At 40.2% G+C, this 27940-nt stretch overlaps 3 protein-coding genes and 1 pseudogene across 4 annotated transcripts in view; 3 read left to right on the forward strand and 1 right to left on the reverse strand.

The window, feature by feature from the left end:
* Window positions 1–1685: 1685 nt before the first annotated feature.
* Window positions 1686–6131, forward strand: LOC139942771 (uncharacterized). Its single transcript, XM_071939560.1, has one exon. The coding sequence runs from the start codon at window positions 1686–1688 to the stop codon at window positions 6129–6131; it is 4446 nt and encodes a 1481-aa protein (XP_071795661.1).
* A 2946-nt stretch (window positions 6132–9077) lies between these two features.
* On the forward strand, window positions 9078–14710 carry LOC139942772 (monocarboxylate transporter 12-like; annotated as a pseudogene).
* Window positions 14711–15762: 1052 nt separating this feature from the next.
* The window catches only part of LOC139943052 (uncharacterized), a 40121-nt gene continuing 27943 nt past the window's right edge, over window positions 15763–27940 (reverse strand). Inside the window, exon 6 of the mRNA XM_071939863.1 lies at window positions 15763–17343. Within this exon, the coding sequence (XP_071795964.1) occupies window positions 16625–17343 (719 nt within the window). The 3' untranslated portion in view covers window positions 15763–16624. The remainder of the gene's footprint in view (window positions 17344–27940) is intronic.
* On the forward strand, window positions 21917–26567 carry LOC139943051 (uncharacterized). 2 transcript variants are annotated; one of them, XM_071939862.1, is made up of 9 exons: window positions 21917–22720; window positions 23010–23287; window positions 23541–23762; window positions 23870–24115; window positions 24214–24290; window positions 24399–24604; window positions 25390–25533; window positions 25652–25862; window positions 25973–26567. In XM_071939862.1, the coding sequence occupies exons 2-9, from the start codon at window positions 23214–23216 to the stop codon at window positions 26278–26280; spliced, it is 1488 nt and encodes a 495-aa protein (XP_071795963.1). In that variant the 5' UTR covers window positions 21917–22720; window positions 23010–23213; the 3' UTR covers window positions 26281–26567. The 2 variants fall into 2 exon arrangements, with proteins under 2 accessions (XP_071795963.1, XP_071795962.1); XM_071939861.1 differs by having other exon boundaries at window positions 24214–24604; window positions 25973–26566.

Consider the following 27940-nt stretch of genomic DNA (forward strand, 5'->3'; position numbering starts at 1 on the left):
CTTTGCGAACACAGAAGACGCAATCATTCCACCCCACACAAGAAGTATTATCCTTTTACTTAAAGCCATTATACACTTTCGGAACAGAAAACAAAAATAAAAGTTCACAGATTTACAAATATAAAACTTACAGGGCTTACAGAAGGTAATGATGAAAGACTTCTCTTGAAATACTATTCCATGAACTGCTTTACTTTTTGAGAAAACATTACAACAATTATCAATTCTCGATAGCGAGAATTACGGATTTACTGTAAACACATGTCATGACACGGCGAAACGTGCGGAAACAAGGGTGGGTTTTCCCGTTATTTTCTCCCGACTCCGATGACCGATTGAGCCTAAATTTTCACAGGTTTGTTATTTTACATATAAATTGTGATACACGAAGTGTGGGCCTTTGGAAAATACTGTTTACCGAAAGTGTCGAATGGCTTTAATAATATGTCATACAGTGGAGGTAGCCTTGGACCTAGCCCTATATAGGACTCTTCCTCTACTGTGTTGTTTAACGAGAGTGGACGAGAAAGTGTTGAATCGTGAAAAGAGGGAACGAGCCGAAGGCGAGGTCATTGTATTCACGAATCTACACTTTTGAGTCAATTAATTGACTTCAACTATTTCCCTCATTGATGTGGTAATTTCAGTGAAACGGGTTTCCCAATAACGAGGAACGACACCATCTCACTTCGTATACGTTTTCAAACGACGGTTGGCCACCATTATAATTATTCTACAAAATATATAGGCATACTGTAGTGCTATTTGGAAATGAATGTACACTCATTTCCAAATAGCAACTGGGTCAAAGGTCACGATAACATATTAAAGATTACAGTGACCTACATTTCAGAAAATTTATTTTTGTCAAATTTATTTTTGACTGGGCAGGAGTGCAGAAATAGAATCACTGGGATCGCGACCTGGGGATTCAACCAACCTTGAACTGTAAGCACTTGAGCAAGTCCTGCTGTGAAGTGAAAACTGGCACTAAATGAAGAAAACTTAGTTTAGTTTGCCGTTGGAATGAACTAGGCGAGTACATTCATTGAAAAACGCATTTCAACACCTCAGCCACGCCCAACGCTAGCTTTAGGGGCCGCTGCAACGCACCATCTTCGCCGCTAGAGGGCGTGCTTCTACCGGCGCTCAGATGACATCTGGTTTCCTGACTACTAAAAGCCAAATTGTACACATCGTTTGAAAAGACTGAGCCCCCACAACAGAACAACGTGACTTCCGTGCTGCGGGTGATAACTGAGGTAGATTGCTGGAGAAATAAGCTGACTTTACCGAGCTTTCCGGTGACATTATTCTCAAAACTGTGAGTTTAAATAATTAATGGACGAACATTTAACGTCACTGTTGAAATAGAACGCTGTTTTGAGGAAGAACGTTGCGTACAAAGTGCTGTTGTGGAGTGCATGTGAACTCTAGTAAAACATGCTAACGATCGTCACGCACACAAAGTGTGACACAAGTCAATCATGAACAGTTTTTGTATGGACTCATGAAATATATATTTACTGTTCTGTTAATAAGAATTATTTGTTCCTAGAAATAAGTTTAACTGTTTATTTAATAAGTGTTATTTAATTAATTAATTGTTGACAGTTTTGGTTTGGGGTTTTGAGTTCTATGTGCTTTTGGCAAGAAAATTGCAGGCGTAGCTAGCTACCTAAAACATGGCTACTGCAGAATCAAAACCCTTTCATAAGATGACAGTTGTAGAGTTAAAAGATGAGTTATCAACTAGAGGTATTGATTCTGATGGCAAAAGTAAGGATGAGATGATCATTGATCTGTACGAACATGAAGTTGTTAGTAAGAAACCAGGTCTGAAAATTTGGCTTAGTTTTGATGAAAGTGAGGGCGGAGGAAAGAGCCCTCAGTATCAGTATCCTTCCCTAAAATCATTTGAGAGTTTGGAACAGTCTAAAATGTACATTGAATTTATGAAGGAACAAAAGGCCATAGATCAAGGTGAAAATGCCAAAAAGAGAGAACTTGAAGAGAAACAGTTACAACTTGAAAAGGAAAAGTTGGAGGTAGAAAAGTTAAAACTTGAGATAGAAAAGAAAAATCAAGAAGATATTTTGAAACAAAAGCAAAAGCAACATGAAGAAACTTTGGCAAGTAAGCGTGAGAGTGAAAAGAAAAGACTTATGCAGTCATTACTCACTAAAATGCAGCCACTAAAAGATGGTGAAAGGATCGATATTTACCTTGAACAGTTTGAAAGATGGGCAGTAACCCAATCCATCTCTAAGGTAGACTGGCCTGTTTACATTCACACGTTACTCACTGGTAAAGCGAAAGAAGCTCTAATGCGGCTAAAGGCTGATGACACAAAAAGTTATGATAAAATCAAAGCTGCTGTTCTTGACAGGTACAATCTGCTGCCAGAAGAGTATCGCAGGAAGTTTAGAGCTTCACGTAAGACTGATACAGAATCCTACACAGAATGGGTGCTACGCATGGAGTTGGAAACTGAAAGATGGTTCAAGTCCCGAGCTATAAAAACCCGTGAAGAATTGGTGGATCTCATCATTGAAGAGCAGTTCCTTCGTAACGCTAATGCTCACCTTGCAACGTGGGTGAGAGAAAGAGAGTTCAAAAGTTTGAAGGAAATGGCTAAAGCAGCAGACAGATATAGTCGAGCTCACAACTGCCTCCGTGTTGAAGGCAAAACTGATAATAACCAGATGGAACCTCCTACATCCAATACGACCGCCACAGGTTCTACTCACATGAGAACCTCTTTTACTCCATCATCGTACTCCAGTAGGCCACCTCTGAGAAAGCGATGCTACAAGTGCGGAAGTGATCAACACTTAGCCAGATCATGCCCAAACAAGGGAGTAAACCTTGTTGATGTATCCACATCGATGTATCCACGCAAATACATGTACAACGGAGCTGTTGATGGTAAGCCGGCAGTACTGTATAGAGACACTGGTGCAACAGTGACTGTTGTAAATCCAAGCCATGTTCGTGATGAACAGCTGTTAGGTGATGTAGAGAAAGTGAGATTCGCTAATGGTGTAGTCGAAGAAATTCCTGTTGCTAGGGTGAAAATAGAGCTCGGTGGGAAACAGATTGAATCCAACGTGCTAGTAATGGACTGTCCCTGTGATGTTCTGTTGGGTAACAATTTAGAACATTTATGTGCATCTGTCATCACTCGTGCCCAAGCTCGCTCCCAGACAGAGCAAGCTTCACTCCAGCCTAAGTCGACATTGATAGCAAGTGACAAAGCCATTGATTCTAAACCAGTATCAATTTCTACGTCTAAGTTGAATCCTAATGCACCAGAGTGGACTACCCCACAAGAAATGCATATGAGATCAAGAAAAGATGTAACTAAAGTGATGCAACAAGTTGATCTGTTTGAACTGGATGTTGATAAACTGAAAATTGAGCAGAAGCTTGATTCGTCTCTCAAGGATGCTTGGACTAAAGCTGTTCCACACACAGATATCCTAGAGAAAGACTATTGTTTTTACACAAAGAATGACCTTTTGTACAGAAAGTGGCAACCAAACAATAGACCAGAACTGATACAGCACCAAATAGTTGTACCAATGAAGTTTCGTGACGATATACTGAGACTCGCCCATGAAGTGCCTCTTTCTGGTCATCTAAGAGTAGCAAAAACCAAGGCAAAGCTCCTGAGACTGTATTACTGGCCGAACATCCTCAGAGACATAAGGCGATGGTGTCAGACATGCACAAATTGTCAGAAGTCAGCTCGTAAATTAACATCGGACCGAGCTAAACTGATAAAGACTCCTTCAGTCGGTGAGCCATTCCACAGAGTTGGTATGGATATTGTGGGTCCACTCAACCTGAGTAATAGACGTAACCGATTTGTGTTAGTCATCGTTGACCATTGTACTCGCTTCCCAGAAGCCATTCCCATACCTGACATGAGGGCAACGACTGTTTCCACAGCGATGGTAGAGTATTTTTGTAAAGTGGGTATCCCGCGAGAGATCCTGACTGACCAAGGGACCAACTTCATGAGCGAATTAATGAATCAGGTGTATCGGTTACTTGATGTAAAGCACATTGTCACGTCAGTTTACCACCCACAAACCAACGCCATTGTTGAACGGTTTAATGGAACCTTAAAGGCAGTGCTTCGTCGCTTATGTGCAGATACAGACGCCAAAGACTGGGACGACTACATTCCATACGTGTGCTTTGCGTACCGAGATTCACCACATGAACAGTTGGGGTTCAGCCCATTTGAGTTGCTGTACGGCAGAGAGGTGAGGGGTCCACTTACCTTAGTGTACGATAACATGACAGATCGTTCAGAGGACAAGAACAGTGTTGTTGACTTTGTATTAGCTCTTGCTGATAAACTTCGCAAAGTGTTGGACATCAAACAACAAGAAGATGAACTCAGCAAGGGGAAAGTGAAACAGTGGTATGACAAGAAGGCTCGTGATAGACAGTATGAAACTGGTGAAGATGTTCTCGTACTTCTACCTACATCCGCTAATAAGTTACTTGCAGGTTGGCAAGGACCGTACAAAATCGCTAAACGTTTAGGAAGTGTGACTTACCTTGTAGACACTGGCCGAGCCCGAAAACGGTACCGAACTTACCATGTCAACTTGCTGAGAAAATGGTTGACTCGTGAGCAGATGGATAATCCTCAGATCAACCTAGTCTTTCCTGATGTTGATAACAGCAATGCCGATAATGTAGAGATGGAGTGGAAAAAGGTCTCCATCAATCATCAGCTTGATGACGAGAAGTACCATGAGTGCGAAAAGCTACTCCAATCATTCAGCGGCGTCTTTTCGTCTCACCCAGGATTGACCAGTTTGGCAGAGTTCCAAATCAAAATCACAGATGAGACACCAATCACACAACGTGCATATTCCATCCCGCACACACAACGGCAAGCGATGAAAGAAGAACTTGATTCACTGCTGAACCTTGGCATTATAGAACGAGCTAATAGCCCATGGGCCAGTCCAACCATGTTTGTTCCTAAGAAGGGAGGACAGTTGCGTCTAGTTCAAGACTACCGGAAGTTAAACAGTGTAACCGAATTCGATGCATATCCCATGCCACTGGTCGATGAAATTATTGACGGTATCGGACACTCTACGCTCATATCAACAATCGATCTCACCAAGGGTTACTACCAGATCCCTATAAGCGAATCTGCTCGAGCTAAAAGTGCGTTCGTTACTCCGTTTGGTCAGTTTCAGTTCACAAGAATGGCATTTGGTTTTAAAAATGCCCCTGCTTGTTATCAGCGCATGATGGATACGTTGTTGGGTGGAATCGATCACGTACAAGCCTTTTTGGATGATGTTGTTATTTATTCTGAGACCTGGGATGACCATCTTAGAAAGTTGGCAGATGTCCTCAAGAGACTTCAGAATGCTGGTCTGAAGGCCAATCCAAAGAAATGTAGTTTTTGCATGACCCAGACAGAATACCTTGGAAAAATGGTAGGAGACGGTGAAGTTAGTCCTCTTACTGAAAAAGTTGAGGCTATCAACAGATTCCCAAGACCGCAAACTAAGACACAGATCAGAAGGTTCCTTGGCATGGTGAACTATTATAAAGATCACATCGAAAATCTCTCAAAGAAGGCGTCACCACTCACGGATCTACTCAAAAAGTCTAAGCCAGCGAAAATTCTATGGGATGAGGATTGTGAGAAGGCGTTCAAGTCCCTAAAGAAAGTTCTCACTGTTGCTCCTATACTACGCATCGCTGATCACTCACTACCATTCTTCGTCCAAGCTGATGCGTCCGACAAAGCTGTTGGAGTAGTACTTACTCAGAAACATGAAGGCAAGGAGCACCCTATTGCTTTCCGCTCCAAAAAGCTCTCAGACACACAACAGCGGTGGTCGACCATAGAACGAGAACTCTATGCGATTGTATTTGGCATTGAACAGTTTCGTTATTACATTTACGGCAGACACTTTGTCATCCAGTCAGACCATAAGCCTCTAGCTTGGTTACAAACCATGAAAAACCAAAATTGTAGACTCATGCGATGGTCTATGCTGTTACAGCAATACCAGTTTACTGTTGAACACCGAAGTGGCAAGGCCAATGCTAACAGTGATTTTGTAAGCAGACTAGTTGATTAAGCAGATTAAGTGATTAAGCAAACTAGTTGATAAAGCAAAATGATTAAGTAACAGTATTTATTGGTAATTGGTTATTACAGTTACTTGACTAATAATAGAAGATTTGTTATAGTATGCAAACTTTGACGTTTTATACAGAATCTCCTCTAACAAACCGAAATTACTATGGTGATTTCCACAAGTGATTGTACTGAAGATAATCTGGTGAAGTTAAATTTAGGGAAACAATTAATGTTGTTTCAGTGTTAATTGAAGACTGACCGTATTTCTGAAGTCCTCATTTATATTTTGGCTGCTCATTTAATGTTTGGCCAATGAGAACTGAAGGGAGGAGGGAAGTTATGTTACGGTCAGCAGCAACACCCAACCCTATACTTATTTGTTATTTAAATTAGTTGATTACGTAATATTCCACTGCCTGTTAAACCCCCGTCTTTTGAAGAATAAAGCTGATTAACCGGCAATTCAGAACCAGAAACGAGAAGAGCAAGACGTACATTATTTTAGGCTCCGATGATCGTGATAAATTTATTTGAGCATACAATTATCATCATTTTGATACAAAATGTGCATGTATGTGATGAGAATTGACATGGTTATGACATATTTTTACCAAAAAGGTGAAATTTTACCCGAAAAATTTCGTATTTCAGTGGTTTCTGCCTTGATCACACGTAAGTCCGATCGGGCTGAAAATTGGTGTGCATTCATTGCTCATAAGGACCTACAATCACAGCAATTTTTATCAAAATCGGAAGACATGAGGTAAAAAGTGTTTTGGTCTGACATGGAATGACCCATAATTAAGAAAAACATTGTGCTGCCTGCCTTCCAACTCGATAGCTTTAATGTTTTATGTTGCCTCCAGGTTAACCTCTGAGTCTTTAATAGAACATGTCAAGTGAATAAATAAAAAGAAATTGACTTATCATTAAAGGCAGTGGACACTATTGGTAATTACTCAAAATAATTATTAGCGTAAAACCTTACTTGGTAACAAGTAATAGAGAGCTGTTGATAGTATAAAACATTGTGAGAAACGGCTCCCTCTGAGGTAACATAGCTCTTGAGAAAGAAATAATTTTTCATGCGTTTGATTTCAAGACCTCAGATTTAGAATTTGAGGTCTCGAAGTCAAGCACCTGAAGTAAAGCTTCTGTCACTAACATATGTGTTTTGATGAGTGGGATATGAATAAACAATTAACTAAGGTTTTAGAAAATTAGTTTTCATGTTATTTACAAATTTGAAAATAAGCCCGACCCGAGAGGGCGCTGTTCGTGACGTCAATCGAGGCGCGATAAATCGCATGCAGTGTCAACACAAGATAGTGACGCTTGGCGCAAGCTAAAGACATGCCCTCAAAGTTGAAACAATACTTGATTTTTGTTCACGTTAGGCAAATGCTCCTTTAGGTTCGTTATATCTTTCAGGTACCTTCTTCGACTTCCCTACTAGCTGGAAAAATTGTTGGAATGGCGTCATGTTTTAGAAAAGAACTTTTCTCTTCATGTCAAAATGTGTAGTGTATTCCGGATTCCCGAAGCACGACGGCTCGAAGTGTTTGCTGCACAGCGCTGAAAAAGACGTCGGACCGGACCATTTTGCAAACTGACCCCATCTTTAGTTGTTTTGCTGCATCCAGCAGCAATACACCTGGTCGAAATTGCCGGGAAAATGCAAGAATAAACTTTTTCGAAACGTAAAACTCACGACTAGGACTTGAATGTACTTGCACGTACGTGTGTTTGATGTTCGATCGAGGCAAAGTCTGCCTCGATTGACGTCACAAAAGGGGTAGGCGGAGTCACCCCCACACAACTTCATTTTTTTTTTTACATATAAGTCGTTAGAAACATTTACTCAAACAAATAATATTATTGTTCAGAAACATATACTCTACTGTTTGAAGAAAGATAATTTATATTTCCAGATGACTTTAAGAGAAAATGCTTTGTGTTAAAAGAAAATGTGAAGTGGAAAAAGTGTAGTTAATTAATGTGAACCTGTTTAAAGCATTTTTTTTTTTTTTTTCATTTTTTTTATATTGCTTAATTTTCTGGCAGACTGCCGTTGTTCAAATTAACCTTGAATCATACATTGAAAAACTCTGCGAATACAGGCGACGTATTGCATGCTTGTCAAACACTTATTATCCCTTAATCCCTTTGTAATGTGCCACAATAATAACACAAAACAGTGACATTTATAAAGCACCCAGGTTCGTCAAGCATAACGCTTATGGCGCTCCCCAATTGACATTACATATTGACTAACTAAGGTAAAGGTGCAGTGCACACAGTTCAATGGAAGTTGAAACAGAATTATGAAGCGAACAGATGGGTTTAGAGTAGTTGTTTGAAAGACCTAGCGGAGGAAGCTTGGCGACGAAGAAGAGGCAGTCTGTTTTAGAGAGATCGGCCTGTGTGGGAAAAGCTGTGGTCACCCCAAGAGTAGTGCGATCGGGAAACCTGAAGAAGCACAGAGTATGGTGACCGTATAGTCTGCGAGATAGTTGATATACTCTAAAAACTAAAGAGTTGAATCAAACACTAACTTGCATGAGTTCGGTGAGTGACTACACTTTGAAAAAGTTGGATCCAGTGTTTTAATGTTAAACGCTATGAAGGTACTTCAATGAAAGCCGTTAATCTCAATAAAAGTAACTACCACCGATAACCTTTTTATGTAAGGTGGCCCATGGTGAACACTTTGTTGATCAAGCTAATGCTGCTGACGACACGCCACCACCAAGCAAACTCACGTAAGGGGAGTTCTATGCGGACTCTGCGCTTTGCCTCAAAGGTCGTGTAGTGCATTCATAAAACGTTTGTTAACTTAGTGTCAGACATACAAATCAGAAACTCTGAGTTGGAGTTATATCTGCTTGCCGTTATCAAGGACTGTTGATTTTCAAGTCGTTTATAGAATTGAAGGTTGTTTAAAATGAAGCCCGGCTGCTTTAAACGCGTTTTGCACTTTTCAATTGATACGTTACAAGATGGTGGTCTTCATGGTTGGATTGCTGTGTTGGGTTTGTTTACAACCAAAGTAGCTTGGAATATTTTGGTAAAAGGTATTTTGGTATGATGCTACCTACACTACAAGAACAGTTCGTCACTTCAACTTGGTTAATTGGCTGGATGGTTGCTTTTGTCAACGCAGGAGGGTATTTCGCAGGTAAGCACGATTGAGTTTGTTTTGGGAATACGACATTCAGCTCAAACTACCACGTTTACGTCGTTGATAATGGGTGCGTTCGTTTAGCTTCCCTTGGTCGACCCTGGACTGCCCCCGGTGCGTTCGAATAGCTTTGGCGTCATTCCAGGGGCTCTTTGACAATTACCAATAGTGTCCAGTGTACTTAAACATCAATGCACGAAAAGTGTTAACAAGCAAGTCAGTTCAGAACGTGTCTATCAGAATGTCCATTTTATTTTCACAAATGTTCAAAGCCCCTTCCGATTGTTCTGGCTATACCGAATAATTATGTGGGTAAAAGTGATCAGCGTCCTCTTAAAGTCTGTTTTGCTTTAGAATTGTTTTTATAAAAGGCATCCTAGCAACGCCACTAAAGGAGAGATTTGGATCCAAGACTGTGTTGACAGTGAGTGGATTAGTTGCTGGTATCTCCATGATAACTGCGTCATTCCTATCCAGTTTATACACAATCACCTTCATCCTTACCCTGTTTTCTTTAACAAGTTTGCTCTTTCCAAACAGGTGTCTACGCCACTAAAGGAGAGATTTGGATCCAAGACTGTGTTGACAGTGAGTGGATTAGTTGCTAGTATCTCCATGATAACTGCGTCATTCCTATCCAGTTTATACACAATCACCTTCATCCTCACCATGTTTTCTTTAACATTGCTCTTTCCGAACAGGTATCCTAGCAACGCCACTAAAGGAGAGATTTGGCGCCTGGACTGTGGTGACAGTGAGTGGATTAGTTGCTGGTATCTCCATGATAACTGCGTCATTCCTATCCAGTTTATACACAATCACCTTAATCCTCACCATGTTTTCTTTAACATTGCTCTTTCCGAACAGGTATCCTAGCAACGCCACTAAAGGAGAGATTTGGCGCCTGGACTGTGGTGACAGTGAGTGGATTAGTTGCTGGTATCTCCATGATAACTGCGTCATTCCTGTCCGGTTTATACACAATCACCTTCATCCTTACCGTATTTGCAGGTTAGTATTACAAGACTCTGTTATTACGAAAACCTGTGTCCATATATTGAAGATTGGGGAAAGTTCTTAATTTCAAATTAAAAAAAAACAACCAAACTCGACAAAAACTACACATGACCCGTCCGGTAGATTGCCGATAATTTTGTGTACGACACGGGGCACGGTGTCCGACGCAAATGGCAACGATGTATTCCACAAAATCAACTAAAACCAGAGGCGTATTAAAGAAACACGTTGCCTTGGATCGGACGAGTTGGTCTATAAAAAGCGTTTGTAACCGGTTTTTGTAATAAAACGCATATGGTTGGAAAGAGGTTTTAAAAGTAGAATACAATGATCAACACAAGTTTGCCTCGAAATTGCGTGGTTTTACTTTTACTGTGCGAACTAACACGAACGGCCATTTATGGGAGTCAAAAATTTGAATCCCATAAATGGCCGACCGTGTTAGTCGTCGAGGTAAAAGGAAAACCCTCTCAAGTAACGTAGTTTTCGAGAAATAATTAATTTTCCACGAATTTGATTTCGAGACCTCAGATTTAGAATTTGAGGTCTCGAAACCAAGCTTCTGAAAGCACACAACTTCGTGTGACATGACGAGGGTGTTTTTTCTTTCATTATTATCTCGCAACTTCGATGACCGATTGAGCTCAAATTTTCACAGGTGTGTTATTTTATGCATAATTATATAGCAAGTGAGAAGACTGGTCTTTGCATTTGTGTTCTGCGTTGTAGGAGCGGCTGTTGGCATATCATTCGTGATAACGAAGCATCTGATTGGAAGCTATTTTAATAAATCTGTCACAACAGCCTATTGCGTGGCGGGCCTAGGCAGCTCTGCTACATCCTGGCTGTAGTGCCCTTGATACAGCTTTTCCTGTACATCTACGGCTGAAAGGGAACAATGCTTCTACTTGGAGCATTATCATTACATCTCGCTCTCGTTGGAGCTCTGATGAAACCACCTGCAGCTAGTAGGAGTCAGTATGGTTATGAGGCAGCTCTCACAGACGAGGAGCAAGAGACCAGTGAAGACAAAGTGGCACCGAGCAACCGCTTTGGCTGTTCTTGTTTTTCCACAGTCTACTCATTAACTAGAGATACATTCCAGCTTGGTTTATTCCCATCCCTATCATTCTGGCTGGTCTTATTTGTGTTCATTATGATGGATATAACATATTCTGCTTAGATAATATACTAGGTGCAGTACACTACTGTGTCGAAAGGATTCACACTGGAAGACGCATCACATTTTGTTATCGCATATGGAATAGGGATAACAGTATCTTCCATTGTGATCGGTCCATTGTTTCAAGCTGTGCAGGTTGTCAGCGCACACGTATGGCTTAGTGGATCTTTACTTATATGCGCCATGTATTAAGCTGTCGATCCATGGTTGACGTCATACTGGCCGATTGTTGCGAATACTTTCTTTTATGGAAACGCTCTATCAATAGCTTTTATACTCATAGATGTTGTCACTAAGAAGATATTCGGTAGAGAACGGTTGACGCATGCTATGGGGTTAATGGGACTTTCGTCAAGTGTGACGTCACTCTTTCTATTATATTTTCCAGGTGAGTTTTTGTTTCAGTGTGCAGCGACAACACCAACACCAACAGACTACAACAATTTTCAAAGTGAAGCACAGTTATTCCTAAACAAATTGGATGTCTGCTTTTTACTGCTACCTTGACTATGAATTGTTTAAAATATTATAGTGTCTATGTTCCTGTCTTAATTGTAATCTGCTGTTTTTTGTATACCCTCCAGGATTGACTTACGACTTAACTAGAGACCACACCGTGGCTTTCAGTCTAATGGCTGGTGTACAATCAATGACTGTTGTTGCTGTACTGTGGTTATACTGGAGGCAGAAACACTATCTCAGTTCATCTGAGGTATTCCCAGTAAGGAACTACATAGTTTTTACACATAATATCATAACCAAAGGGCTGCAAAACAATGTGAGACTTTTGGAACGCTTGGTGGCAGCAGACTTACCAGGTACAATCCATTGTTCTCGGTCATGTGCGCACACTCAGAACTACGTAAACAATGGACATTTACCTGGTAAGTCTATAACCTATAAAGGTCCCAAAGTGTCTCATTAAGTTAAAAGAAAGGTTTTCACCTGTGTTTAATACAGAACATGATTCCCTGCAGTCAAATCGTATCCAACCAAGGGAAATGTCCATCAGAACTCATGCATAAAGAATTTGGGTCATTGCATGGAGAGGTATCAACATGTTTTAGTATTTGGTTTGCGGCAATGGGTCACTTAGGGCCGGCCCAAGGTGCATGACTTCACCACGAGAGGGCGAGTGTGATCGTTCGATTAGCCCTTGTCAGGGGCTCACCCCGGTGAGCCCAGCGGGGTCCACACGGGGAAGCTAATCGAACGCACCCGATATCACCGTAATAGTCACTACATCAATCACTTCAGCGGTAACAACGAGACAGGACTAATATATGTTTAGCGGTAACACCATGTGTGTATCTACATGCCAGGTAGAGTTTGTTCTTTAGAGAAGTGTCTTTTTTTGTCTACTACCGTGTAGTAGATTTATCGGATTGTTCGGGAACTACTATTCGGTAAACAGTATTGTCCAAGGCCCACACTTCGTGTATCACAACTTAATAAAATAACAAACCTGTGAAAGTTTAGGCTCAATTAGTCATTGGAGTCGGGAGAAAATAACGGAAAAACTCACCCTTGTTTTCGCACGTTTCCCTGTGTCATGACTTGTGTTTAAAATAGATCCGTAATTCTCGATATCGAGGATTGATACTGTTTTAATGTTTTCTCAAAAAGTAAAGCATTTCATGTAATACTATTTTTGAGAAGTCTTTCACCATTACCTTCTGTAAACCCTGTAAGTTATTTGTAAGTCTGTGAACTTTTAAATTTTCTTCTCTACCGAAAGTGTCCAATGGCTTTAAAAGATCGTAAATAACTGTACTACCGCGGAGTAAGTACTTGAATTGGTGTCAACGTTTCGACTAGCTTGCTCTAGTCCTCGTCAGGAGACTGAACTCATGCAGTTGTACGTGTAACTATAGAACTATTAACGGAAAACATTAGGTAGGATTTGGAACTTTGATTTGTACTATGCAGTCAGGTGGGGTTTAATTCTATAGAAATATAGGTTTTCTCGGCCAATTTCGGTAAAAAGAGCAGCCAGTTTACCATCAAGCTGTTCTATTTCGCGCGAAATCAAATGCTACTGAAAAGGGTCATTCGATTTCGTTTTATGATTAGTCAAATGTAATGTTGCATTATTCGATTTAACAACATAATCATTTAATTTAACAATTCATCAAAGCAGCATTCAAATTCGCAGTCGCTTCTGGAGGCGTGTGTCTCGAAAAAGAATGACGATACACTAAATTGAATATTACTAACTAAGGTTGAGTAGTTTTTGAGAAATGAATAATACAAAAAAGTGACACAAATTATTTTAACATGTAAAATCCCCTTAACCAGTTATGATATTATACCAAAACCATAGCATATACGTTTTTACATGCTAAAACTGAGACGAAAATTATTACTTTTACTCATTTCTCAAAAAGTACAGCACCTTAGTAAGTAAAATTTCAAGGGAAGCTTTCTACTATCATAATCTTTAAACTGTGTAATTTTAATGTAAATCTGTGGACATCGTGTTTTTTGTTAGGGAAAAAGTACAATACCCTTTAAGATTGGTTGGTTTTATCACATGGTGTAGTGCAGGCTGTGAACCAATGATAAGAGTAAAACTGCAAACTTAAAATGTTGAAACAGACATTGTTAAAATATCGATTTATTAAGTCATTTTGAGGGTGAAAGTATTATATCACTTGGTGCCGGTTGTGGATTTTTAAAATGTTAGCCTAGCTCTAGGCCACCAGTCGCATTATTCACTCCAAAAAAGACGCATTGTAAACCCACCGTATACTGTGCGTATTATGTGTGATCGCACCGCGCGACCCACCCGTATACACTGTCGGATCGCCCAGCACCCGCCGTCCGTACGACTACTAACTGTGCACAAGTCATTCGCACACGTACCACTATATCCGTCAGCGGATACCGCTTAGGCCGACGCATGCGGATAGTGTATGGGGCGTCCTGTGGTGATTACATCGCACAGTGATTGGTGGGTTTTTACAGCGGCGGTCTTTTTCGGAGTGAATTATTCGACTGCCTTGAGCAAGGCTATTAAAATGCTAAAACGTTAAGTACTTATAATAAATATACAATGAAATTGAGAATTGTTTACAAAGTGTTAAAATCTGATTGAGTATAAGGACATGTTGATCTGAATTGGCTCTTATAGAGCTATAAGAAGCGTCTGACAACGCTGGTTATGAAATGGATATTGTTAGAAAGGATGTTCTAAAAGTAGAAGGATCCACTCAAAACTCGACTTGCAATTGACTTTGTGAACTTATAATATAAGCCATGCTTCGACACGCGGTATCAAGTACTGTTATGTACCGTGCATGCAGTATAGTATCTATTATTGAGTTCTTGAATTCAGAGCGGGCCCGTGCTTGCGTAAACAACCTTTGTTAGCCATTTTGTAGAGTAGAACCAACTTTTTGACTCCACAAAATGGTGGACCGTGTTATTTCACGAAATGATATCTATACGCAATTTCAAGATACAGGTCTACAGTTGTGGATTTTAATATCATACGTAAATCAATTAGAAACTGTAATCAACTAATTACCTCAAGGTATTGTTTTCTGACAATAAGTATGTACTAACAATAAAATGTGCGCTAAATTAAATTCAAGCTTTTCTTCATCGCATTATGTACAAAAGCTCAGTACTAGTCTTGATTCAAGACGTTTCTCTTTTTCCTTTCACGCACAGCGCGGCCAACTCACCAACAGCGCCCGCATCGTCCGGCCGTATACACTCACCAAAATAAGCCCACTCAGGCGTCAAACTAGAATAACGCCATAGACCTGCCTCCAGACCGGCGTGTATTTTCACCTTTGACCTACAATCATTTTACAGAGAGATACGCAGTCAAAGCATATTGCGGATTGACAGCAGTGTACTGTTTGGGCATCTATTGAAAGCTCATGTCACTGCACGTTTATCGATGATATCACTGTATCCAATGGAATCATTGGATCCGAAGAGCAGGGACCTATCTTTGTCATTGCGGATAAATACAGGGGCCCAGTCTAACTCACTACCTCCATGCACTCACCGCTCGCGTGGCGTTGAGTTCGCTCGTCCCCCAGCGCCTTGCTTTAACCAAAGGCGCTGGGATGGGCAAACGTATCACGCACTGTCGTTGGTTTAATAATGCGCAGTCCCATCATGCATCACACTCAAACTGCACCATGAGTGCGTTCGTTTAGCTTCCCTGGGTCTACCCCGCGGCGCTCACTCGGGTGAGCTCCTGACAAGAGCTAATCCAACGATCACACTCGCCCTCTTGTGGTGACGGCATGCACCTCAGGTCACCCCCAAGTGGCCCACTCCACAAGCAGGGCACTTGGGGCTCACCCGGGTGAGCCTCGTCTAAGCTATTCGAACGTACCGGGGCAGACCGGGTCGACCCAGGGAAGCTAAACGAACGCACCCCATATTTCTATGCACTGTACGCATGACGTACTTCCTGAACAAGAATCTGTGCAAGCAGTTAGCCCATCCCAGCGGTCCTGGATAGACTGGCCGCTGGGGACGAGCGAAGGCGTTGAATGGGCTAACGTCAGGTGGGTATTGTACGTGCGGTCGATGCGGGCAGTGTTGGTGAGTTGGCTGTACTGTACGTGAAAGGAAAACAAGAAACGTCTTGCACCAAGACTAGCTCAATACCTGTTCGTCATTAAATAATTGTTTTAGATCTGTTCATCTAAGAGTGAATCATAAACAAACAAATTTGTTATTTATGTAAACAAAAGATCTATGCTAATTTAGTTGACTATTAAACTCACTGAACACTTTTGGTAATTGTCAAAGACCAGTCTTTTCACTTCGTGTATCTCAACCTAAGCATGAAATAAAAGCCCATGAACATAATATTGGCTCAACTGGACATCGAAGTCGCGTGAAAATGTTGAAAGAAGAAAACACCTCTGTTGGACGAATTTTGTGTGCTTTCAGATATAAATAAAAGACCTCTGGCTAAAAATTTTAGTGGGAAATTACCTCTTTCTCAAAATGTATGCTACTTCAGAGGGAGCCGTTTCTCACAATGTTTTATACTATCAACAGCTCTACAATGATCATTACCACGTCAGTTTGTAGGTTAATACTTGTTTTGAGTTATTACCAAACGTGTTCCTTCCCTTTAATTCTTCAGGTTCTTGATCTCCTCCTGGTTGAGGAGGCGATCAAAAACCATGAGATTGCTGTACGCAGCAGAACCACCGTACGTATCAGATAGGTACACCTTACTACATACGTTGGCCATACCCAAGTACAGCCTAGTGCAACCATCAACATTTCCATCACTAAACTTGGAGGTTTTAGCCTCTTCCTTAAATTCTCCATCAACGTAAAGCTTCAACATATTCACCACCCCCTGGTTCATTTCAATCGTTAAAGCCAAGTGAAACCAACTATTTAAAGGGATTTGGGTTTTGTGGTATGTGTTAAAAGATCTAGAACTTACTGTGCCAACTACGAAGTAGAAAAGGCTTAAGTCGTTTATGTATAACAGAGCGACACCCCTAGACCAGCTTTGTCCCCCAGAGCTGATGTAGTAACGCTCGCCAGTGAAACCTGATGACGTATCTATCTTGAGCCATACAGACCACGTCATAGATTTACAGAGACCCGGGTCAGAGATACAGGTGTTATTGAAGTCACCAAGATCCAGGTACGAGCCTGCCCCAGCATACACTGCGCATGCGTGATCAGCTACGTCAGGACCAGGAACCATCTTCACGAGGTCAGGGTTCCCTCTGACGTCATACTCTGTGCTGCTGACCGTAGCAGCGTCGCATTGTCCAGGGTTACCGTCTTGGCGAAGCGATCGGTGGAGAATTAAGTGCTTCCCAAGGAGATCTGTATGGGGAGAAAATAAAGGAGAATCAAGAATATTTGTGTTTTCATCATCGTCATGTAGCGGTCGCAACGTCACGCCAGAGGTGTTTATCCCTCATCATGTTTGGAAGGTCTTAGTATATACAGAAAGCTTGGGTCATGTACATATCATAACATTCAAACATTTCATAACATAGCCCTAAAGTTGATCACATAACAAATATACCTTTTCGCAAACACCCATTAGAGACAGTGGACAATATTGGTAATTGTCAAGACTATTCTTCACAGTTAATGTATCTCAACATTAGCCCTATATAGGACTATTATTCTGTACACAGGAACAGAGTCCTAACTATTGAGGCCCGTTTCTGGGGCGGAAACATTTCACAGCTTCATATCTTAAATCTTACCTGCAACAAGCCACTAATTTCAACAGATTCACATTCCATGGCGGCATACATTTTTCTGCGGTGGGTTTTGGTCCTCATATTTTCCTCACAAATCCGTCATATTCGTGAAACAATGCAGCTTCCAACGTTAACAAATTCTCGTTTCGATCGTTTTCTCACAGTGTTTTCTGTTGTCGTGCGTACGCGTATACATTCGCGTGCAAGACGCATGATGCAAGCTTAGACGCATGAATTCTTGGTCACCGTATCTTGAATGCACAGCGTTAACAACACAATTCAAAATTTGCGCGTCGTGCGTCTTGCGTACACACGGTAGACTGTGAGAGTACGAACAAAAATGGGAATTCCTTAACGTTGGGAGCTGCATTATTTCATGAAAATGACGGATTTGTAAAGAATATAATGACGATCAAAACCCACCGCAGAAAAACATATGCTGCCATGGAATGTGAATCTGTTGAAATTGGTGCTTTCTTGCAGGTAAGATTTGAGTTATGAAGCTGTGAAAATCTTCCGCCCCAGAAATGTACCCTGATGTCCAGGACGTCACTGTAGTACAAAACGAAAGTGTAAAGCCGCCAGGGCTACTTGTTTGGTAGACACGTGCGCTATATAAGACTTCGATATTATAGTGCGCTCGTCATAGTGCCTCCAGAAAGTTTCACCAAAAAGGTCACTCGTTTTTACACAGTCATGCAAAATACGTGTGTCAGCACCCCCATAAGTGTTACTGTGGCCCCTAGCGTTGGAAAGTCTCCCATTGCCGTACAACATTGGTTTGTACCAAAGATCGTATGTAGCGCGCCTACACCACCTTTAAAATCATTGAACTATGAAAACAATTATGGCAATTAGTTCACATTTAATAGATTGAAAGAACAAATACATTTATTCGTCACAAAAAAGAAGTCAAATCATGATTTGTATTTTCCTATACATTACTCTCTTAAAGTAAAAGAGTGAAAAAGCACTCTTTTAAGAGCCATATGACTAAGGACAACTCTTTTTCGAGTGGTCTTCCACTCTTTAAGATTGAAGTTTGCATCTTTTTGAGTGATTTTTCACTCTGTCCTGGAGTGAAACCCCTCCAAAAGAGTGAAATAACCACCACTCTTTTTCAAGAGCCATATGACGGAGAGCTCGAAATGTAAAGAGTGGTGTGTTTCAATCTTTTACACATAAGCCCTTTTCACACTACAGAGCCATTTCCCGGGAAATCGACTTCCGGGAAAATCCCGGGAGTTTTTAACCCCACCGCCACCCCAGCAACCGTTCTCACTATCCCAATTTAGTAACTCCCGGGAGTACTATTTCCTAGGAATATGCACGGTCGTTTCACACTTACGATCAAACCCCAGGAATTGTGGTAAACAGGTCAGCCCATGCGGAAGTTACAAATGTTTGTGGACGGAAGTCCGTTCCCACAATGCCACGCGGCCGGCTGCAAAATCCTTGCCACATGCGACCCAAAATGGCTGCACATTAATTGTGTATTTGCGTGTTGTTATACCAATATATTGTGTGATTACGGCGGAGAAGAAGTCTTGCAAATCGGGGAAGACGTCGCTGACGTCTTGTCAGGAGAAGACGATTGCTGTGACAGTGTTTTAAAGACATGCGGTATAACAAACGGATGGAATTTGTCGTGCGATTGACGGGTTTTATGGCACTTGCTGGAAGTATTGGTCAAAGGTCAATCTGGTCTACCATGAAGAGCGGTCACTGGCGGGAGCAAGTTGCTATTAAAAAAAGCGAAAGGGAGCTTTCTACTCTGCGACAGCTTTTTTTTCTTTTGAGAACTGTAATTGAATGGACTTTTGTGTCCGTGTTTTACCCAGAGGTTTTGTGTTGGCGTTCATCTCAATTTTTGCCTGTTCACACTATAGTTATTTCCCGGGAAATTCCCGGGAACTTTTGGTTGATCTGTTCACACTACAAAAATACTCCCGGGAATTTCCCGGGAAATGACGTTTTCCCAGGAAATAATTAACCCTGCTCAGGGGCAGGGTTAAGGGAATCAACCCTGGGGTAAGGCCTAGAAATTTTCTGAATGGCATTTTCGGAGGATTGCATAATAATGTCCATGATGTTAGGGCCAAGGTAATTAAAGGTTTTATAGAAAAATACCGCATGGTCGACTTTGCACAATCTGACAATAGCAGTAGAAAGAAAAAGAAGTAATCTTCCCTTCCAACATCAGCAGTGCTGTTTTCCGTATTGTGCAAAGAAAGAACACGGAATAGGCTTTAACCCTTTATTCGCTAGCATTTTTTCATGGCTTCATAAAAAAAGTTTTTGCAGGAGAACACTTATGCAATAGAAAATATTTAGGCCTTGAAAAACAAAACTCTTTTCCAACGACCTATAGTCTTTTTTCCCAAGGTTTTCAGTTTTTTCTGCTATGGGCAGGGGTCCGTTCATATCCAGCACCACGCAGGCAGTCAGTCAGTTTGGAGAAAACTTTCCCGTTTCTTGTAGGCCTATATCATATATGCCCATCTAGCTGTTTTTGGACTGCATCGTCGGCCAAAAATGCAAATAGTTTCATAATTTCATCATCATTCCATCGGTCACTTCTACCATCGTAAGAAATTGAGCAACAAATTGAACTAAAATATTTACTGTCAGGTGGTAGACAGCAATGTCGATCGAAGAACTCCAATCTGACTCTGGACAACAAAAGTCCACCAACGGCCAAGTACATGTGAATAAGAAATACCATACACACATGGCGTGTGTACGAGTAGGAATCTTGTTCACGCTAACTATTTTTATTCTATTCCTATTCCATTCACGTGGTCAATTTGTTTAATTCATATATTTATTTGTAAATTACTGATGTAATTCACTTTTATTTTCGTACCTAAACGTAAACACTTTCAGAAGGAGAAAACAAAAAAGGGCTATTGTTACCACGCGAATTATTTGGCGCGCTATTTTTTGACGTCTGTGACCTTTCGAGATAAATGACGTCTCAACACAGTGGAAGCAAAAGGTGGGGTAAGTTAAACCCGATTTTGTTCTCACTAGCTGCTTTTCCCGGGAAAAAACGTTTTTAACTCCTTTAACCCTACCCCTTAACTGGGTAAATTATTTCCCGGGAAAATGTTATTTCCCGGGAAATGTTTTGTAGTGTGAACAGATCGACTAACATTTCCCGGGAATTTCCCGGGAAATACCTGTAGTGTGAAAAGGGCTTTAGAGAGTAGTTATACCACGGCTGTCCCGCTCACATACGCCGTGCGTAAATAAAGTTATCGCGCTGTTATCTCATGCATTATTCATAGTTTGAATGACGTCACGTAGCCAAGATGGCGCTCCCCATAGGAGCCGAAATTGCGCCGCAGCGACGCGAAATAACTCTGCCGATTATCTCTCTTTAAACAAAGAGCACAGTATTTAAAAACAAACTTTTAGATACAAAATATAAATCTTTAGTAGAATTGGAGTGCAAAACTGAACGATTAAAATATGAAAGGGAGAAAAAGACGTTTTTCCCAAGGTTTTTAATGTTACGAAACAGACGACGTTAAAAATACTGGAAGCGGGAAAATCAGCCCCAATGTAATTTCACGACTACTTAGAAAAAAATCTAACCCATTATAATTAAATATAATTATATTTCTTCACATGAAACCATTTAGTTTTTGTAGGACATTTTTTCCAAACGATTGTTGCCTTAATACAACACATCGTAAAAATAGCTGTAGATAAAGTTTTCTACTCTGCTCCGTTTGCACTCATACACTGGTTTACAGATATTATACGTGCGTTGACATCGGGTGCGGGAAGTGCGAGTACCAGCGAGCAATGTAAAAAATGAATCAATAAGGGTAATCATTACTTTTCCTCTGTACACACGTCGCTGTAAGATGGAATCAATTATTTTTTCGATATAATTTTTAATATCAGTTCAGCAAAATGGTTTCTCTCAGAAGTAATTGATGACAATGAGCTTTAAATTTCATCAAGAAGGTTTATCTAAACTTTGCCGGATTTGTTCATGTCGAATTAAAGTAAGTCTACAGAGTTCTAGAGCAAAAGCCAAAAACGCAAGTGAGTACGTAAAGGAAATTTTCCAAATTTATGGAATAAGCACTTGGCAGGACACTGCAGATCAGCATCCATCTAAACTATGTGAAAAGTGTGCGAGAAAGCTACGACATCAGAGGGATGGTACACGAAATTATTCTGAAACAACTTTGACACAAACACAGCATATTCAGAAAGAGTGGCCAGTACACATCAGGACTGGCAATTGTTTTATTTGCAATCTAATCACACAACAAAGCAAGGGAGGATCATCAACACACTCAAGAAAAAACTGTGGTAGACCTAAACAGGCTGAAACTGAACTAACAATTCTTCCATTTTCTTGCGATCAAGAGAACATTTTTAATCATCTGGTGGATGGACAAGAGACCGTCGATATTCCCAACACTCTGGACATAATTGGACACAAATGGGAAGAGTCTTTGTTTACTTGTCCAATTTGTTTGTCAATACTTGGTACACCCTCGTTGCAGACCCACTGCCAACACAACTACTGTGCCAAATGCTTGTCGTTATGTTTTAAATACGGCGGATCTGCAACCTTAAGCTGCCCAGTGTGTTCACAACCAGCAAACTACAGTGAAATAACACTTATCCCAAGAGTACTAAAAGTACAACTACAAAATCTTGATGTTGTGTGTACACGGTGTGGTGGTATTGGGCAAATTTCAAAATTTATAAAACACGAATGTAAGGCCCACTCCACCATCAATAAATGTACATCAAAACAACCTAACACAGAACACAACAACGACAGTCAACAAGGCAACTTAAATCCATCTTCTGCTGCCAAGTTGCTGAAAGAGCTAGCCAGTAAGCATCAAGTGGGTAGCCCTTTACCACAAGAGATTGAAGAGGCTACTGACAAATGGGTGTGGCTTAAACTTCACTATGCAAAGACTGGAACAGCAAAAATTAAAACAGCTGGTCGGGTAAGTTGAACAAACCAATACAATTTACATTAGCTTTATATTGACAATTTTGGAATTTCTTCTCACTTTAGCAAATTTCAAATAGTAAAGTGCATAATACTATGTACAAAATGTATAATTAATTTAAAATATTTACAGAATAAATTATTTACATATTTATTGAATATTTATTGTGTAGTAAATTTACACTTCTAAGAACATCACAATTAAACTTTTCTCCTGCAAAGTTTTTGAAACTCCCAAACGTTATGTCTGATACTAAGTTACTGTTTTAAATGTTTTTTTACAGCCAGCTCATATCCAGAAAGTCACCATTCCGTCAAAGTCAAGTGACAGTGTATGCAAATCATACAAACGCCAACGTACAGCTGTGATTTCTACGTTCAGAGAAACAGTTAGCAAGGGGTCAACTCAAACACAACAAGCTGATGAGGTACAAGCACTGACAGATGAAGAGACATCCAAAATTCTTCAGTATGCCAAGTGTGCTTCAATGACCACAGAAATGGCCCTCAGCATGATGAGGGATTGCCATCTTGCTTGGGAGCAGTTGCGGAAACTTAGAAGGTATGCTCATTTATAGGTACTTGTGTAATAAGATTAATATTTGTTTAAAAAAATTGATTCATTTTAAATTAAATATACAGCAGATTATTAAATAAAACGACCACACATATGAAATAAATAGATTATAAATAAATATATTTAAATACATGGATTTTATCAGTGTCATCGATTTGTGACAATAAATACATTTAATAAATATACTTTAATTACACTAACTTTGCAAAAATTAATTGTCTTTAATCCTTTCTTATAGATACATTGGAGCTTCAAGCAATGTAAAGCTGTGTTCAGAGAGGCAGCTAAGAAAAAAACGAGACAGCCTTCTTCAGGACAACATTCGTGGGGAGCTTGTTCAAGTTTTAATCAACAGCTCTGCAGCAGAAGGGATGAATGGTCTAGAAACCAAAGATGTCCCTTTTGTTTATGTGAACAACTTAAGCAGCATGATCTTAGACTATCTTGATCGCCTTGACAGGTATTTTTTACATTTTTATTTCCCTTCATCAATCCTTAGACTTAGTAAAAAAACATAATTTGTTTTCACAACAAATATTTCATTTACTTTGCTTTTTCTTCACACAGCCAAAGACTGCTCACATGGTATGATGGTCTTATTCCCGACAATGAAATTTGGCTGAAAGTAGGAGGCGATAAGGGTGGTAACTCATTTAAAATGTGTTTCCAAATCGTCAACGTAAACAAGCCAAATTCCTTGGAGAACACTGTCGTCTTTGCTTGCTATGAAGGAACCGATTCCCTTGTGAACCTTCAGCGCACAATGCCTGCCATGATGGAACAAATTGCCCTTCTGTCGACGAAAAAATGGCGGTAAATATTGACATTATGTTTACCTTTTAGTTTATTGGAGACAATTTTTAGATGCCCTTTAAATTGTCAGTATCACAATTTTATTTTTTCCATTTCAGTGAAAGATCATTTCGTCTTCTGTGCTTTGGCGATTATGAGCTGTTGAACAAGCTTTATGGAATCAATGGCTGTAATGGTAAGTTTAATTGTGTACAATACAATGAACATGTGTATGTGTATAATGTATCACTATTTAACTGTTGTTTAATATTTTCTGGAAATGTGATCAATTTTTTAATTTCAGCCAGGTACTGCTGCATTTACTGCACTTTAAGCAAGGAGCAAATGCAGACACCTTTCACAGAGAGATCTTGCTCCCAGCTAAGGACTCTGGATTCCATTAGAGCACAATTTGAACTGTTCACAGAGGATGGTAGCAAGAGATCTCGCTCTAAAGATGTCTCTTTCAGTGTTGTTCGAGAACCAATGATGCCAATAGAACCTGATCATGTAAGTTTAACCATAGAGTAAGGACAGCTACTCTATGGTTTAACACAATACCTTTACATTTAATGTACATAGTGTACATGTAAACAAATCACATGGTCAGTACACAACAATGAAAGAGCCACCATATACGTATAACATCATGGGTATATGTGCATGTACTAAACAAAAGTAACTTCATGTACAATGTCTCCATTCACTGTTTGTTCTTATACACACTTGTTCAGTTAATTTGTCAATTTACTACTGCTACATGTAGTGTGTGAGTGTTTGGAACAGTCTTTGAAGTTTGAATGTTTTTTTTTTAATAGGTTGTACTCCCAAGCCTCCATATATCCTTAGGAGTATTCAAGAAGCTTTTTGACTTGTATGAAAGTGCATGTCATGAGCTAGACTTGAAGCTATTCAAACTGAGGTATGAACATGATGAAGTGGACACGGATGCTGCGCGGTCAAATTTTGAGACCCAAATCGATGCAGAAATTAAGCACCAGATCGACAAAAAAATCCAACTAACAGAAAAACAAAATCAACTTGAACAACTGGAGGAAGATCTGCCGCTTTATATACTGCAACATGAAACAAACAAAGTGGATGAGCAGTTCATCCAGATGGCACATGAGCAATTCAGACTAAGAGCGGAAATCCAAGAAAAGGTTCTTATTTTTATAATTTTAATGTAATAGTTACACAAAAATTTATACTTATTTATCTTCGAGTACGCGCTTATCCACTAATCAATTGTTTTCAATTATTTTTCACTTGAATTTCCTACCAATGTTTTACAGGAAACCGAAACTGATGTTCGGTTAAGCTATGCTTCAGGACCTGTCACCAGTGCCCTTGACAAAGTGCTTCAGAAATTCAAGGTGCAGCGTCAAGCTTATCACGGCAAATCTTTTGTGGGCAACCACGTCCATAAATGTTGCAAGGTACATATTATTATTTAGTTGGAGTTCCTTATTTCCCTTTAAAAGTAGCGATAAAACAATACATGTACATATGTACAGGTACATATATTTTGATAATATAACTTGATTTCATTTAGAGCCTGATGTCATTGAGGCATTGACAGCTGTCCCAAGACAAAAGGTTGAAGAAAACCTGAGCGATGACATCCCATTATCTGCACATGATCAGCTCCTTCGCCAAGCAGCCACAACGGGAAGCAACTTCAGGCAAATATTCTTGATGTTTGCTGATGTACATCATGGTATCAACCATTCCAATTCCCTTGACACCGCAGACATCCATCGCATAGGTACGTAGTATAAAATTGTTCAGCTGTTAGTATGAGACGTTGATGTTTTTTTTTCATATTTCATAATATCTGGGTTTTTAAAATGTTGTCATTGCTTGTCTCACTTTCAGATCTCTGTATTAAGGAGTTTATGCAAACATACCGCACTATGTTTCCTTCCCATAATGTGACACCCAAGCTCCATCTCCTTGAGGATCATGCGGTAAAACAGCTGATGAAGTTTAAGGTGGGATTTGGGCTCTTGAATGAGCAAGGTGGAGAGCTGATCCACACCGAATTCAATCGGACGGGCCGAGTAGTCCAGGGAATGCGGAACGATCTGCAGAGGCTGATCTCAATAATGAAACGCCACCACACCAGCACAGCACCCGAAGTCCGAGCCAATATTGTCAAGCCTTGGAGGAAACATGAAAATTAACAGTTACAATTACAATCACCTACTCGAAATTACATGCATACTAAACAATGCATAGTAATCAAAGTCCATTTTATTTATTATTTTATGATGTATGACCACGCAGATCATGTGTATATTTTCCTTCCTCAATCTTTCCCTCAAATTTTATAAATATTATTCCTTTTACTATTATTTCTCTTTTTTTTTTGTCAGGGTCAATTTATAAAAAATACTACCAGTACCACCCTAGCCCCACTTGTGTGGCCAAGGCTAGCTGAATCCTTAGCCAGACGTCCACACCATTTCATTATGCAGCTAAGAAATAACCAAAATCAAAAAATATTCTGGCGCCTCCCCTGCGAGCCACCCGGCAGTATTAACCGGCTGAATGTGTTCACATAACTCTTAGCTTGCTTTGTGTGCATTAAACAGTGAAACAAATTACATTTTAAAGAGAAATTTTTTACGATAACTTTGCTACCTTGCACTGACTCAAATTTCTTTGATTTGTACACGGCGCAACCATCTGGAATATGCGAATCAGCATGACGTCAACCGCCTGCCGAGCTAGCTATGGGTCCGTGAGGGCGCGAATACAAATCAACGGCTATTTTATGTGAATTGAGCATGTGAGTTAAGCTTGTGTACTTTTTAGGCCCACGTGCTACGTATTTCCTGAAAAATACCCAAGCTTAATAAACATAAAATAGCCGTTGATATTTATTCGCGCCCTCACGGGCCAACAGCTCGGCAGGCCGATGACATCAAGCTGATTCGCATATTCCAAGATGGCTGTGCCAAGTAGGAATTGAGGAAATTAGAGTAGGAGAAAGGCAGCAAAGTTATCATTAATATTATTAAAAATGTCTTTAATTAATTGTTTTTTATTTGTTTCACTTTTCAATGCACACAGAGCAAGCCAAGTTAGGTGAACACATTCAGCCGGTGTACACTGCCCGGTGGCTCGTAGGGGAGGCGCCAGAATTTTTTAATTATGGTTATTTCTTAGCTGCATGGCCATCACCATGATCACTATTCAGTCAACCAGTGCATGAGGAAATGGCGTGGACGTGTGGCTAAGGATTCAGCTAGCTTTGGCCACACAAGTGGGGCTATAGTACCACCCATGGTGTGGCAGAAGCTATACTAACGACAAGAAAAGTTATATAAATAAGATCATAAGGCCTAAATTCAATTAGTGTTACAGACTGATGTACACGTGTGCCAACAAATCTCAATTTTGTTACATATACAGTTCGCCCCTTAAATCTCGCCCCGCGGCATGTCATTTTGCAACAGGAAATGCGGGGCGAAGTTGTAATGGGGCGAAACCATACATTTAATAAATTTGGTTGAAATGTTCACAAAAAAATACCAACATTTTCGTAGCTTTAAATCGAAGAAAAACAAATGTCCTACACTTACTTGTTAAGTTATCCTCAAGTACATCATCTTGTTAAATGATGACATGCTTTTGGGGTCCTTCGGAACTTTTGGTTATGAGAAATGAGACGAATTATCCAACGATAGTGCGTTGACATGTTCAGCGGAGCAAACACAATGCGAGCTGGATGCGTCACGTGTGTCTTTCTCCCGCTTTACTCCGTGACCCCACATACTTATGCTTTGAAGTGGGCGGAAGGTTACACATTTTTAAATAAATTTACATGTTTACATATGT

This window comes from Asterias amurensis, chromosome 10, assembly GCF_032118995.1.
Source record: "Asterias amurensis chromosome 10, ASM3211899v1".
Taxonomy (NCBI): domain Eukaryota; kingdom Metazoa; phylum Echinodermata; class Asteroidea; order Forcipulatida; family Asteriidae; genus Asterias; species Asterias amurensis.

Coding starts and splice junctions, on each gene's coding strand:
- LOC139942771 (XM_071939560.1), top strand. CDS start 1,686: ATGGCTACTGCAGAATCAAAACCCTTTCATAAGATGACAGTTGTAGAG.
- LOC139943051 (XM_071939861.1), top strand. CDS start 23,214: ATGACCACAGAAATGGCCCTCAGCATGATGAGGGATTGCCATCTTGCT. Junction 24,116..24,213: donor CTGTCGACGAAAAAATGGCG/GTAAATATTGAC, acceptor TTTCCATTTCAG/TGAAAGATCATTTCGTCTTC. Junction 25,863..25,972: donor CGCAGACATCCATCGCATAG/GTACGTAGTATA, acceptor TCTCACTTTCAG/ATCTCTGTATTAAGGAGTTT.